The sequence below is a fragment of the Telmatherina bonti genome (assembly GCF_933228915.1).
Source record: "Telmatherina bonti genome assembly, chromosome: 4".
NCBI classification, from domain to species: Eukaryota; Metazoa; Chordata; class Actinopteri; order Atheriniformes; family Telmatherinidae; genus Telmatherina; species Telmatherina bonti.
In genome coordinates this window covers 28,065,455-28,079,151 of record NC_136622.1, presented here as the reverse complement: position 1 = coordinate 28,079,151, position 13,697 = coordinate 28,065,455, and the positions used below count along the sequence as shown (strand labels likewise).

General features: G+C 40.3%; 1 protein-coding gene across 1 annotated transcript; it reads right to left on the bottom strand.

Moving 5' to 3' along the window:
- Positions 1-4,439: 4,439 nt before the first annotated feature.
- On the bottom strand, positions 4,440-7,613 carry tnnc1a (troponin C type 1a (slow); the record flags this gene model as incomplete). Its single annotated transcript, XM_079239093.1, has 6 exons — positions 4,440-4,501; positions 4,682-4,818; positions 5,325-5,439; positions 5,979-6,125; positions 6,296-6,326; positions 7,590-7,613. The coding sequence occupies 6 exons, from the start codon at positions 7,611-7,613 to the stop codon at positions 4,470-4,472; spliced, it is 486 nt and encodes a 161-aa protein (XP_079095219.1). The 3' UTR covers positions 4,440-4,469.
- Positions 7,614-13,697: the final 6,084 nt, after the last annotated feature.

The following is a 13,697-nucleotide window of genomic DNA, read 5'->3' as shown; positions in this document are numbered from 1 at the left end:
CAGTGCTGAAGCAACAGGTTGGAGTTACTGCCCATCTCATCAGTTTGTTTGTTTTCACTCTCATGTAGGAAACAGGATGTGACTGTTTCTCTACAAGTCCAGCACCAAACAGCTGAGATCCCTAATGATCCACATATTTCCAACAAAAACTGCTGACAAAAATAGACATTCAATTCAATTCAATTCAACTTTATTTATATAGCGTCAAATCACGGCAATGCCATCTCAAGACGCTTTACAGACAGAGGGGAAAACATAATGAAGGCCAATTCATAACAGCCTATATAAGGAAACCAACAGATTGAGTTGAGTCCAACTCAATCTCCCATCCTGAGCAAGCACACTGGCAACAGTGGGAAGGAAAAAACTCCCTTTTAACAGGAAGGAAACCTCCGGCAGAACCCGGCTCAGGACAGGCAGCCATCTGCCTCTGCTGTGTGGGGGGAAGAGGACAGAAAGACAACAGACAACAGGAACTGCTAGTCCCGGCCAGGGAGACCTACTGAGACAGGAGACATACATGTTAATGATGCAACACTGTTATGGGGGGGGGGGGGGGGGGGGGGGGGGTAAAAGAAAGAGATAAAGAGAAAAAGAAAGAAGCTCAGTGTATCAGGAAATGTCCCTCAGCTGTCTAAACCTATAGCAGCATAACTAAGGGATGCTAACCATCCCTAGCTATAGGACTTATCAAAAAGATAAGTCTTCAGCCTAGTCTTAAAGGCGGGGAGGGTGTCTGCTTCCCTAACACTAACTGGGAGCTTATTCCATAAGAGAGGGGCCTGATAACCAAAGGCTCTGCCTCCTGCTCGGCTCTTTGAGACTCTAGGAACCACAAGTAAGCCTGCAGTCTGCGAACGAAGTACTCTACTTGGTATATAAGGAACAATGAGGTCTTTTCATGATAGATGAAGTTGAAAGTATAAACAGTATGAACATGTCATCAGTTTATAGAGAACAATGTTACAAAATCATCATTGTAAAACGGCTTAAAGCTGTTTCGCAAGCCACAACATGAAAATGAACTTTGATAATTCAGCCACATGTAATAATGCTCCATCTACTCTTAGTGGGAGTAGCTCTTTGAATATTCCACTTGTATAGCTACAAGATTCACTTTTATAAGTGGTAAAAATAGATAAACTGACCAGTGGTGCATTAAAAGAAAACAGTTGCTGTTATTCATGTGAATCAATGAATAATTTCTGTGGAATTTGAGAATTGTGTGTCTCGTAGTCTCGCTGTTCCATGAGCTATTATGGAGGGGCAGTCAAGAAACAGTACTTCAGTGTTCTCAGCGCCACAAGTGGGATGGTGCGTCATGATACAATATTCAGTCTGTTCCAGTTTGATCTGCAGTGCTTCCACTCTCTCTTTGTCTAAAGTGTTCCACTTCCTCATTGTGCATTTATACCAACAAAAACAACCGTCCATTCGCTCTCCCAAGGCAGACAATCATCTGCTGGTTATTATTTGCATGTTTATTGTGAATTTTAATGAGAAATCATTCCTGTCTTACTGATAAATGGCATTAGAATATTTCATCCCCCAATTAGGATCCAAGCTGTTAATACAGAGCATGAATGATAAAAATGACACACAATAACAGGTGAGGGTAGATCTAGAGATTTTGGGAGCTGCTACTTATTTATTTTTGGCCCATTGAGAATGGTGGGTGACATGAGCAATTTCCAAACTAATCTGTAATATTTAGCTTTGGACAACTTCCAAGATCCACATGATAGCGAGAAGCAAGAAAACCAGGAATACTCTAAACCCAAAAGCCTGCTGGCTACAAATGAGCTCTGCGTGTGTGTGGGCGTCTGAAAGATGGTATGAGTCGTTAACGCCGTCCAAACTCTAAATTGCGTGTGGGGTATTCCTCACTCTTCCAGGGATTTTACACATCAATAAATCATTCTGAGCTGGGAAGAGGTTATGAAAACATCATACTGCTGGCACGGCTTAGTAACACAGTTTCAGGACAGTTTCATGGTGGATTATGACTTTGATGTGATGTAATGATTTGAACAGATGATTTATAAATCAATAAAAGAGTCCAGCAGTGTGTCTCTTAACTACTCACCGTAAGGAGCTCTACATCTGCCTTGTTCAAATTTAATTGATGGAAAAACTCATTTTGCCACACAGGGAGAATATGTTGAATGTAGTGAAGTTGCATGATTGTACTATGGTTCTGTAACCTGTGAAGATTTAGTCAGGAACTGTCAGTGTTATAGGAAATCTGCACATAAATGCCTGTGCCACAATAACAAAGGTAGCTCATAACCGCAGTGTGTGTTAATAACAGCAGGCATGAGTCATCAGGCTTGTCTTACATAACTGCATCACTTCTCCACCCAACTTGCTGCTAGTGCACCACACCCCAGATTCATTCACACTCTGCTTTGCTGCTGCCCAGCCTCCCATTGATGGTGGCGGGTGCACTACTCATCCTGCTGCACGCTGCAGTCAGCTTATCCGGAACACTGGCCAGCAGAGTAGTCTAATTTGGTTGAGAATAAGGAAATATTTAATAGTTTTAATCTTATATTATCATAAAGTTTTCAAACATTTGTCATTCCTTTGTTTTTGGTGTTTTTTGCTGGGAGGGATACTGGAGATGATGCAGCTGATGTATAATGTCAGATTATATTTGTCAGACTGTTGCGGAGCAGTTGCGGTTCACTGCCAGTTTGGGGTTTTAATCCCTTGGGTGATATGTAGGGGTGGGAGCAGGACAGAGCTACGAGACGCCCCAGGGAAGCAGTAAGAGATGGAGCGAGGTAGGAGGGCCTTTGGATGTTGTCATCAGTCAGGCCACTGATGACAATTACACAAAACATGCACACAAAACACAATGCATTCCATTTCCTAGCTTGAAATCACAGAAAGATCTATTGCATCAGCCAAAATAAAATTAAAATATATCAATTAAAGACACTATAATAACCATACAATAATATTTAGATTGCATAAAACTGTTATCTGAATCACTTTTAATATAAGAATCTTCTAATCTGTTTGCTCGCCTTATTTTCAAACTGAGCAGATTTATGTTTTTTAATCCAGTCAGCTGAGTGTTATCTGTCTTAGGGAAAGACTGAAGCTGTGCAATAGAAACTCATTTTCAGCTTTTTGTGACTGTGCCAAACAAACTAATAACAATGTGTTGTCCTGCTGACATCAAGTGGTCACAGTGATAACTGCACGAGTCCTGCATCCTGCTATGTTCACACAACTGCATAATGAGGATGACAGGATGTCTTGAGAGAGATTTTGTGTGAGCTTGCCAGTAAAATCTTGTGCTGAAAATGAATTCCTGACTTGAAAATGATTTTCCACTATTTTAATGCTGATGTTTTAGAAGTGCTTACACTTGCCTCCGCATTAAAGCTGTAGTAACAATAGAACTGTTATCTCAGTGCAGTCAGTAGCGTTCTTTATATGGATGAAGGCATCTGATTGTCAACTGGTGTCAGTGATCCCCTAACATGGGCACTAACATGATCAGACATAAATAGCTTCTGTCTCAATACACTTTGTACGTCGATGCAACCATGTGAATAGCCCACATCCTAAAAACAAGTGTAACTACATAATATTATAGTAGATATTTTACGTTGATGGATTATTTTAGAGGACAAAAATGATATTTCTGACAAGCTTTTTAAACAAAATACAGCTGAGCAAAATGGTTATGAAATGATAAAATTGTTGTTTGTTCCATGCTGCAGATCTCGTGACTATTGTGCAGGCTGGAAAAACAACAAAAGTCCTGCAGGCTAAAATAACTACAGGAAGCCTCTCTTGAAAATCTGCTATGTTCTTACTGTAAACACTGACTGCAGAACAAATGTGTATCTTGTTTATTAGATGAGTACACATTCCGAACAGTCCTTTCATGTAGAAACACGCAGATGTTCCAGGGACACAAGAAGGGAATAAAATCTCCTGAGGGTGTTTTAGACATACAGAAATGTATGCAATATGCACATTATAGCAATGTATACAGTCTGTATTGTATGAAAAGCATGACTTAAATGCCACAGTGAATTGACTCATAAGTATTTTCTTTCTTTACATATGCTCAGGTAAGCAATGTTACAGAGAGAGGACTTCTAAACTGGCTCTGGAATGAGATAATATTTTTCCAGACACACACTTCAAACTTCAAAGTGCCAAATGAAAAATACCTTTAAGCTTCTAAAGAAATTCAGATTAATTTGGACAAATTTACACAAATTCAGCAAACATTGGCTTTAAAGTTGGTCACAAACTGTATTTACAGCATTGCACGAGATGGTAGAAAAATACAGAAAGATTCAAATACAGCATTTGACTAAATCTTGCAAAGTCGTCCCATTTTTCCATCAATTGCATCCAGTTCAGCTCCTGCTTTTCCACAGATCACCATAGAGTCACAGAGATATACAGAAATAACGCTCTGGGTCCCCTGATGTTCAGGATTACTCCACTCCTTTCATGAATTCCAAGAATTCTGTAAAAAAAAAAAAAAAAAAAAAAAAAAAAGGAAAAGGTCGTGGTAAGCAAAAAGCCTTAAGCTGATTGCAGTGACACTCTATAACGCCTTTACAGCGCAACAGATTTGAGGAAGTGCTATTCTTTCCGACGTTTTCCCTGTTTTTTCTGTCTGTTTTAATTAGTACAAATGCATCACCGTCATAGTCAATTCTGCCGTCATTGTTCTTGTCCCCATCTTTCATCAACTCCTCGATGTCATCCTCAGTGATCGGCTCTCCTGTTGATTCCAGCATCATCTTCAGCTCTTCCAGGTCAATGTAACCATCAGTGTTTCTGCACACACAGAAATGCGATGCATGTTTTTTCGCAAAGCTTTAATTTAACTTTACATGCGCCGTGCAGGGAGGTGACGTGTCAGTGTGTGACATGTGCATGATCATATCGGGGTTTTAAGTGTCTGAGAACATCGCTGTGCAGAAAATTTGAAATGGCAAGTTTGCACTTTGATGTGCAGATGAGGTGTGTGACTTACATGCTAGTAAGTGTTAGAAATACTCTAAACTGTCAAAAAGGATTAGGGAGCAGACTACATGCTGCACTCTGCAAAGCTACTTGGCATTTTGTCAGAACACATAATTGCACATGGAGGAGCGTACTTTGCTGCAACCCCTCTGAAGAGCAAATTCACATTAAAACCGTGGCAGTTTTGTATACAATATCTTGACTAATCTTGTCATTAATTTATTATAGGACATGTAAGTTAACTATTCTTAGTGCTTTAATTATTTTTGAAGTGGCTGTAAAGGGTGAATAACACTATGTGAACTTAAAAAACTTACTTGTCAAACATTCGAAACAGCTCTGCCAGTTCCTCCTCTGACTTCCCTTTGCTGTCGTCTTTCATGCATCTCACCATCATGACCAAGAACTCATCAAAGTCCACCGTGCCGCTCCCTGAACGCACATAATTCGCTTCATCACATTTTCATATCATTTAATCAGCACAACCTCTTCTTAAAGCAGGAGTCTGTGAATATATTCAACGTGTTGGAACGAGCAAAAAACCAAATAGTGTTATATTCATTATTTACTTTAGTTATTTTTTACAATCACACTGATTTCTATCAATAATATGCTAAAAAAAAAAAACATTTTCAGCATTTTAAAGTGCATTTTTGTAGTTTATGACATATTGTATAGATACTCTCAACAAGCTTTCTCAAAGCCGACATGCTAGTTTTTATATGTCATCATTATACCAGAAGGAAGATTCAAGATGACTTGTGCATCATCTGATACACATTTCCTTTTAATCCAGCTTGACATATCCTTTTGCATTTAAGACCCTTGACTAGCATTTGACATTAAGTTCGGAGGGTTTGACTGACAATTGTCTGCTCAACATGATGGAGCTGACCCATGGGCAAAGAAAGGTCAGCAACAACTAGTCATTCGCTTTTTTCTTTCTGTAGCACAGATGTGTTCTGGTTTACCATCTTCATCCACCTCATCAATCATCTCCTGCAACTCCTCTGGTGTGGGGTTCTGCCCAAGCATCCTCATGACCTTTCCCAGCTCCTTGGTGCTGATGCAGCCGTCCTCTGCATCTTGCACGAAGATGTCAAAAGCAGCTTTGAACTCTGCAACACCACAGCAGCACACACACACACATAACCAACTCTATTGGAGGGTGAGGTGTTTGCAGTATTGCCTAAAGTTCCATCTGATAACACTTTTAAAAGTCGGAGCTTAAAGTAGCACGTAAAAGGCAGATACTAAAACTAAAGAAAGATTTCAACATAATACGCACCGTTTTTCTGTTCGTCTGTCAGCTGTTCAACCTGCGAAAGGTCCAAAGGTTTAATGTGGGAACATTTTACACATTTTTCAATGGATTTAATCATGTTCTCAAATAGTATTCTAAAACATTTGCTTTAAAAAAAAAATTTAGAGTTGAGGTAGTTTGATCAAACATGTGGAAATATAGAGTTTCAAATCAGCCTCTGGGCTAAATTATTTCTGTCTGCTTTGATAACTTTTCTGTCAGTGAAAGTGTCCCACACACCAGGCCGCCCCTGAGAAAACACAGAACCTATAAGTCATATGTGAGAGCCTCTAAGAGGTGTGTTAAAAATAGATATAGGAGGATCAGGAACCACAGATAAAGGGCACAATACACAATGCTTTAAATTAGCATAGCTGTGGATCTGGCCCAACAATGGCGCAGTAATCCTGGAAAAGCTACCACGAATGAAAGAAAGAGACAGCTGCTTATGTAAGAGTTATCGTCTGTCCACCGCTATAAATTAAACACACATATAAACACACACGCGTCCTGTGATGATATATGAAAAGATCCATCAAAACAAATGTGTAATATACATTCCTAGGTGCTTTCACAGCCTCAGCTGCACTGCATTGCTTGGCATGTGAGTGGACGAGACAGCCTGTCCAGGCGGAGGTGGACAGATAGCCCAAGAGCTATCACAGATAATGCTGGAATTCAGTCGGGGGGGGGGGGGGGGGGGGGGCTTTATCTAAACCTGAGGCCCTTTACTGGCACCAGAGAACCACGGACAGAGGAACGTCGAAGCAACTGGCCGAAATTAGTCATGTGTAGTGAGGCTGCTCCATTTGAAGTCATGAATGAAAAGGTAGAGTGCAGGCCAGAGACGTGCCCTGTTTGTGACCTCAGGAGTGGCTCCCGTCATGTCTGATAGGCATGAAGGTCTACAGACATATATGGTGCAAAGACTCTTTTGACATCAGCTGGTGATGGAGGTGACTGTGCAGTGCAGGCCACACCAACAGGGATTTGTCAACTATTCAAGCAATGTCAGACATTCTCAATTATTTAGATAAAAAAAAATACGAGTATTGAAGCTTGCAAATGCAGCACCACCTTAAATCTAGTAGAATAAATTAGTCCTGCTTTGTTAACCACTGAATGTCCCTCTAATTCATAATGCTATGGATAAAGGTATGTGAACCATGACAAAGATTTCTGTCTGACCAGATTAATTCTCAGTAGGTTTTGTTGAGCATCTGACCAAGCTAAAAGCTTTACACCCAGTCAACCATATGAGTTGAGTGAGAGTACATACCGCTGCCTTGTAGATGTCGTTCATGCTGGAGGCTGGTTTGCTGCCTGTCCTGACAGTGTCCTGGCACAAAGGAAGGATGTCCTGTCCAGCTCAGGGCAGAACTCTGGCCTCACCCTGGGTGGGTTTTATAGCTGGAGCCTGGCACTGTCTGTCCCTCCCTGGGCAAAGCAGCCTCCCCTCTGCTTGTGCCTAAAACGTGTATTCGCAAATGTGTGTCGGGTGTGTGTGCAACATTTCACCAATCTGTCACAATCACCAGGCTCAGATAAAAATGCAGCGGCTCTTAGGGGGCACACTTTGGAATGGAATGAAGTTGGGGGAGGGTGTGCATGGTGAGGCCTAATCTCCATGGAGAGAGCCATAGAGACACTCAACATTCCTCCAAACCTGGACTAAAGGCCTCCAGAGGTTGCGTGTCTGTGAATGTGTGTGTGTGTGTGTTTGTGTGTGTGTGTGCGGGGGAAAAAAAGAAAAGGGGGGGGGGGGGGCTGTGATAGAAGAGGTAGAAGAAGGTGGAAAGATAGCTGTAGGATTGGGATAGCTGGAGGCTTCAGCTAGCTGATCATGGAGGGAGTCAAGATTAGTTCTGTTTCATCAGACAAAAGGCTGAGAGGTGTTAGAGTTCTTCAGAACAAGCTGGTTCTGTGACTTCTTTTTCTCTTTTGCTTCACTTATTAAATTAGGAAACAAATTAAAACTGTGATAATCCCTTTCCATTTAGTTTTCCTGCTGCAAAATGCTACATACAAAGTTGGAGAACCATTTTTATTAAACAAGTTGCAATATCTGAGCAAAATTAAGGGTTGGGTTTACCCAAAATAGAAAAAAAAACACTTAAATTCTGGAGGTGTGATGCTTCTTTCTTCATGTCAATACAAGCCCAAGAACTGTGATATTCCCTTTTGTTGTGTGTACAAAAAAAGCCGTTTTAATCAGAAATAAGAGGGACAAAGACAAAAAACTACAAATAAACACCAGAAAAAACTCTGGTCTCCCCCATTATGTTGAGACAACAATGCAGAATAATCAAATCAAGACTGAATCAAACATATTATTAGACGATTTTTTTGGTAATTTGAGTCAACTCAGTCATGTTATCACTTCCTCTCTCATGCAGCATGTCTTCATTTGATGACTGCCTGGATGAAGATCAAAAGCCAAGATATGTGTGCTCAGTTATAGTCATGTGTACCACAGTTTATCCTCTCCACAGATCAAATAAAATGGTTTTATTTGATCTAAAAAGTTTCCAAGAATATAAAAAGAAAATGCCACGTTTTATTCCAAACTTTTTAAGTGTCCTTTTGGTGGTGATTAATCATTTAGACAGGACTTCGCGTTCATGTGGAGCACCGATACAGCCAGCAGAGGGCGCTGTTCACTACATATCAACTAAATTAAATTGCCGCACAAGGATGCCTCCGGATATCCAATTTATCAATAGTGGGGAAGGTGAGAAAATCTGGGTCAAACAAACCAAACACTTGCAGACACATTTAAATTGAATCGTACACAGTGCAAGGCTTTGATGCCCCCCTCACCAACCCCCCACATGTGCCTTTGAAACAAGGCCATCTCAGTCACTTGCCTGTGTGATTCATATACACGTTCACACACGTGTTTTGAGAGGAAAAAAAAACCCCTCCACACTCACGCACACACTCGCAGAGCATGCTGTGGCAGGCATTCTAAGTGACGAGTGATCATGCTGGTTTATAATGGGATGCTAATGGGGACTGGCACAGCTTACAAGCATCGTACAGCCACATAGAGGGAAAGAAAGGGAGCTCACACCGAATATCATACATGTCCTATTCTCTCTCTCTCTCTCTCTCTCTCTCTCTCTCTCTCTCACACACACACACACACACACACACACACACACACACACACACACACACACACACACACACACACACACACACACAAGACACGGGGTCTCCTGACAAAAGAGCCCAACATCAGTGCGTGTCTGTCACATGAACAATGTTTAAGCTTCCATGGAAAACGACAGGCGGTAAGGTGAAGAGGTGGGGGTAGAGGGGTTTGAGCCCCCCAAAAGAAAAAAGGACAGCCATCCTGCCATTTGTCAAAAATTTCACACTCAGAGACGCTGCTGCTGCTGCTGGAGTCCAGAACAGAAATGAATCGTCATCAGTGGCATCGAATCAATCAGCTGAAAGTCAAAGCATACTGATGAGTCTACGTGGTCAGCCAGACAAATTCATTTGGATTGCTGAGTGCAGTCTGGTAGGTGCCAAGAGTGATGAGAGCTGCTGCCGGCGGTGGGGAGAGAGGGGGGAGAGGGGAGGGGGCACACTGGGTTCTAATGTAAAGCTTTTTGGTGAGCATGCTCGTGCACTCCAACACACATGACGTCGAACCAGAAGACTGGCACACACATCAAAGAAAGCATATGGAGTGCTGTTTCATTGGAGCTCTTCACCAATTTCCTCTTACAGGGGGAAGGCTGACGAAAGAGCCAGCCATCTCCTCCACACAGCGCAATCAGACGGCGCATCTCAAATCCACAATTCACCGCGCACCGCTTTTTGAGGGGTTGCCATAGAAACTCTGCTGGGTAGTAGCGGGCAGAAAATGAGAGGAGATGAGCGGGGCTATTTCCCCCTCCACCTCCTTCTCTGCCTCAGTGCCACCACATTTTGTCCTCAGAGTGACTCTATTATTTGACATTTTGTGCTTTAAAAAAAAAAAAAAAAAAAAGAAAGAAAGAAAAATAAATTACGTATACGTTCACACCACAAGCTGCACGTGAGGGGGAACTGTCATTTGTGCACCAGAACTATTGCTTTTTGTAGCTTATATGAATGGTGAAATGCGATGCTTTTCCTTTAATTTATATTTGCTTTTAACCTGTTCATGTGACATGTTTTGAAGTTTTTTTTTTTTTTCCGGCATGCAGATTGTGCTTGTGAATCCTGTCAAATATGCATCTTCAGTCATCATCCAAAATCTTTTTAGGGAGAAAAAACATTATAGATTTTGAGTGTGCAATATGTCACAATGTGCAAAGGCGTGACATGTCATGTTGACAGTTCTGAATCAGCTGGGCTGCTTTCATGAAGAGCCTACTACTATATGAGCACAAATCATGCCAATTTAAATACTCATGTGATATAATGATTGGGTTGACGTGCAGCTGAGCTTGAAGCTCCCATGCTCTCTTCTCCTCCCCTCTGTGTCCTGCTATGAGGAGGAGGGGAGCTGAGCCTGTCAGTTTCTCTTTCTTTTTCTGTTTTCCCTCTCTTTCTCGCTCTCTCTGTCTGTTCTCTTCTTTCTCTGCCTCCTTTCATTGATGACCAACCTGTCAGCAGCTCCTGTTTGTGGAATGCCGTGAATGCTCTGCATGAGGCTGAGTGATGCAAGCTTTTTCACTATAACATCTCTGGGAGTGTTGTGGTAGAGAATCTTTGTTTCTCATTAGTAGCAGTGCCTAACCCAAATTTAGGGATTTGCCTTTGGAGACGAGGGAGAGGGATGTCTTCACTTTGGTTCACTGGGCTCAATGATTCCTTTCTGAAACTCTTTTCGCTTGGCGTTACACTGTGTTCCTTAAATCAGAGCTCTAATGAGCCAGTGGCCATATTAGCTCCAGTGCAGATACAGCCACGCACTAACTTTCTGCCAGGGGATGCAACGTTTTCCAGTCCACTGGACCAGTGCAAGTCGCCTGCCACCCTACATTGTCCCCTCCACCCTCCTCCCCAACCTCCATGATGGTTTATGAGACACCCAGAAAGATTTCTTCTCAGACAAATGGCAGATAATGTTCCCTTGAAGCAAGAGATAAATTGTGCTTCTTCTGTGGTGGCAGCAAAGACAGAAGACAAGATTTTGTTATAAGATGGATTTATGAAGGAACAAGCTTTTCTCTTGCAAATCTGTTTGGGGGGGTCTGATATATACTAAACCCATTGCCTCTACCACACATCATTATGTTGACAGGAGTCATAAGTGCTTCAAGGTTTCTACCTGTTGAAAGGAAGCTGTTAAAGGAGTTTTTACTTGACACGATTGTCACTATGGGGCTAACTCTGAAGGGGTCAATAATAATAATAATGATAATAATAACAACAACAACAACAACAACAATAATAATAATAATAATAATAATAATAATAATAATAATAATAATAATAATAATATATCCTTAAGCTGTTGTCATAGGCTGTTGTAATTGTGAACTTATCACAGCACATCTATGTCTTTTTTTCTACATTTTTTTAATATTTATGTTACGCTTTATGAGTGAACATGTATCTTTTCAGTTCATTTCAATTTTATTAATTCTTTAATCAGTTTTAAGGTAATGAAGTCAATTATTTTTTATTTAAAACACAATATCATTTAAGAGTGTGTGGTGGAAACCGATTAAATGTGTAATTTCTGTGTCTAATAGCTAAGGAGAGAAGAAAGTAGGGTGGGGTGATATGATCTTAAATCATTATCACGATTAATTGAATAGGTTACCTCAATTACAGTTAAGTAGCCATCATTTAAGTAGTATCATTTTACTATTAGCCTTCATAGCTAAAATGTGTTTGTTGCAAATATTTTCGTAATAGAAGAGCAGATATTGCTGATAAGGGAAAAGAAACATGGTTTCAATATCTATGGTATTAATCAATTTTTTTTTTTTTTTTATAGATGTAAGATAAACTTAAATATCAAAGAGTTTATATAATTTACATAAACAAGATTACATCTGTTATTGGTTCTAAATGTTGGTTTTGATTACATCACATTTTATTTGCCCAGCCAGAGAAGAAAGCTTGCCTCTACATTATTTCAAGGTTTTACATACAGAATCTGGTCCTGTTAAAAATCCCCTGGTCCACACCAGGTCTCAAAATGGCCTAAATTTAACTTCAAATGAACAACAAGAGATCACACAGTACATCATGTCCTCATTTATTCAACAAAAAATAAACCAGCTGTAGTATGTTCATGATTCTGTAGTTTATAGAACCATTTTAGTGGCAATTACAAAGTCATTTTCTGTATGATGTTATCAGTCAGTAGTAAGTTTGGCCCATTCTGTTATTTTTTTATTTATCTATTTTTTTTTTTTTTTTTTTTTTTGCTGTTACTTCAGTTAAATAAAGTTTGGTGGGAATTCATTTTTATTCTGTTTTCTGAACTTCCCTCCACAGCGCATCAGTCAGGTTGTGGTCTGGACTTTACAACATGTTGATTCTTTTCTTTTTCAGCCATATTCTCATAGATTTTCTACTTTATTTGGACACATTGTTTAGTTACAAGTTTCAGCCAAGTTTTAACCACCAACAGATGGCTTTACATTTGACTCTCCAAGACTGCAGGTCCTCTAGCTGCTTAAAAGCCCTAACCATAACCCTCTACCTCCATGACTGACAGTTGGATGTTTGTGTTAATATTCTGGGTTATCTGCACAGCATTTTGCATTGTGGACAAACAGTTCAACTTATGTCTTCTCTGCTTATTGGACATTTATTCAGAAATCTTTTAGTTTTTGTTTTTTTTAATTCAAGCTGCAAACCTAAACCATATGCTGCCATTGTCTTTGTGTTTCTTCTAAGAAAGTCATACTTGTTCCACTCTTTTATAAAGATATTGTCACACACTTTGCCGTTTAGCATGCAAACTGAAGCCTGTAAAAAAGTAACCAGAAATTTCAAGGAATTTCTTTGAATATTGCATTGTTTGATTCTTGGAGATGTTTGCTGGAACATTCACGATATCCTAACCCTTTGAGTTTTTAGGTTTAAATCCTCTGGTTTTAAAAGGCTAAATGTTTTTCTTTTCTTCTTATGAAAAAAAATCAAAGTGTAGGATGATAGACTCCAAATCGTATGGAAATGAGTCATAACCCTTTTATTGATGGGCAGCAGCAAGATCACTGCTGTTTCTGTCTTTGGCCAACAAGCTGTCGAAATGTCTGCTTCTATAGAGGGACTCACTGCTCACATTGATGTTGATGAACTGATCAAGTGTATTTGATCAGTGTACCCTGAAGATGCATTACGCAACTTTCTGACCATATGACTGCATGTTTGATGACACAGTGGCAACTATCGTGTGTATTTCTGGAGCTACTGCTGTCCAGAA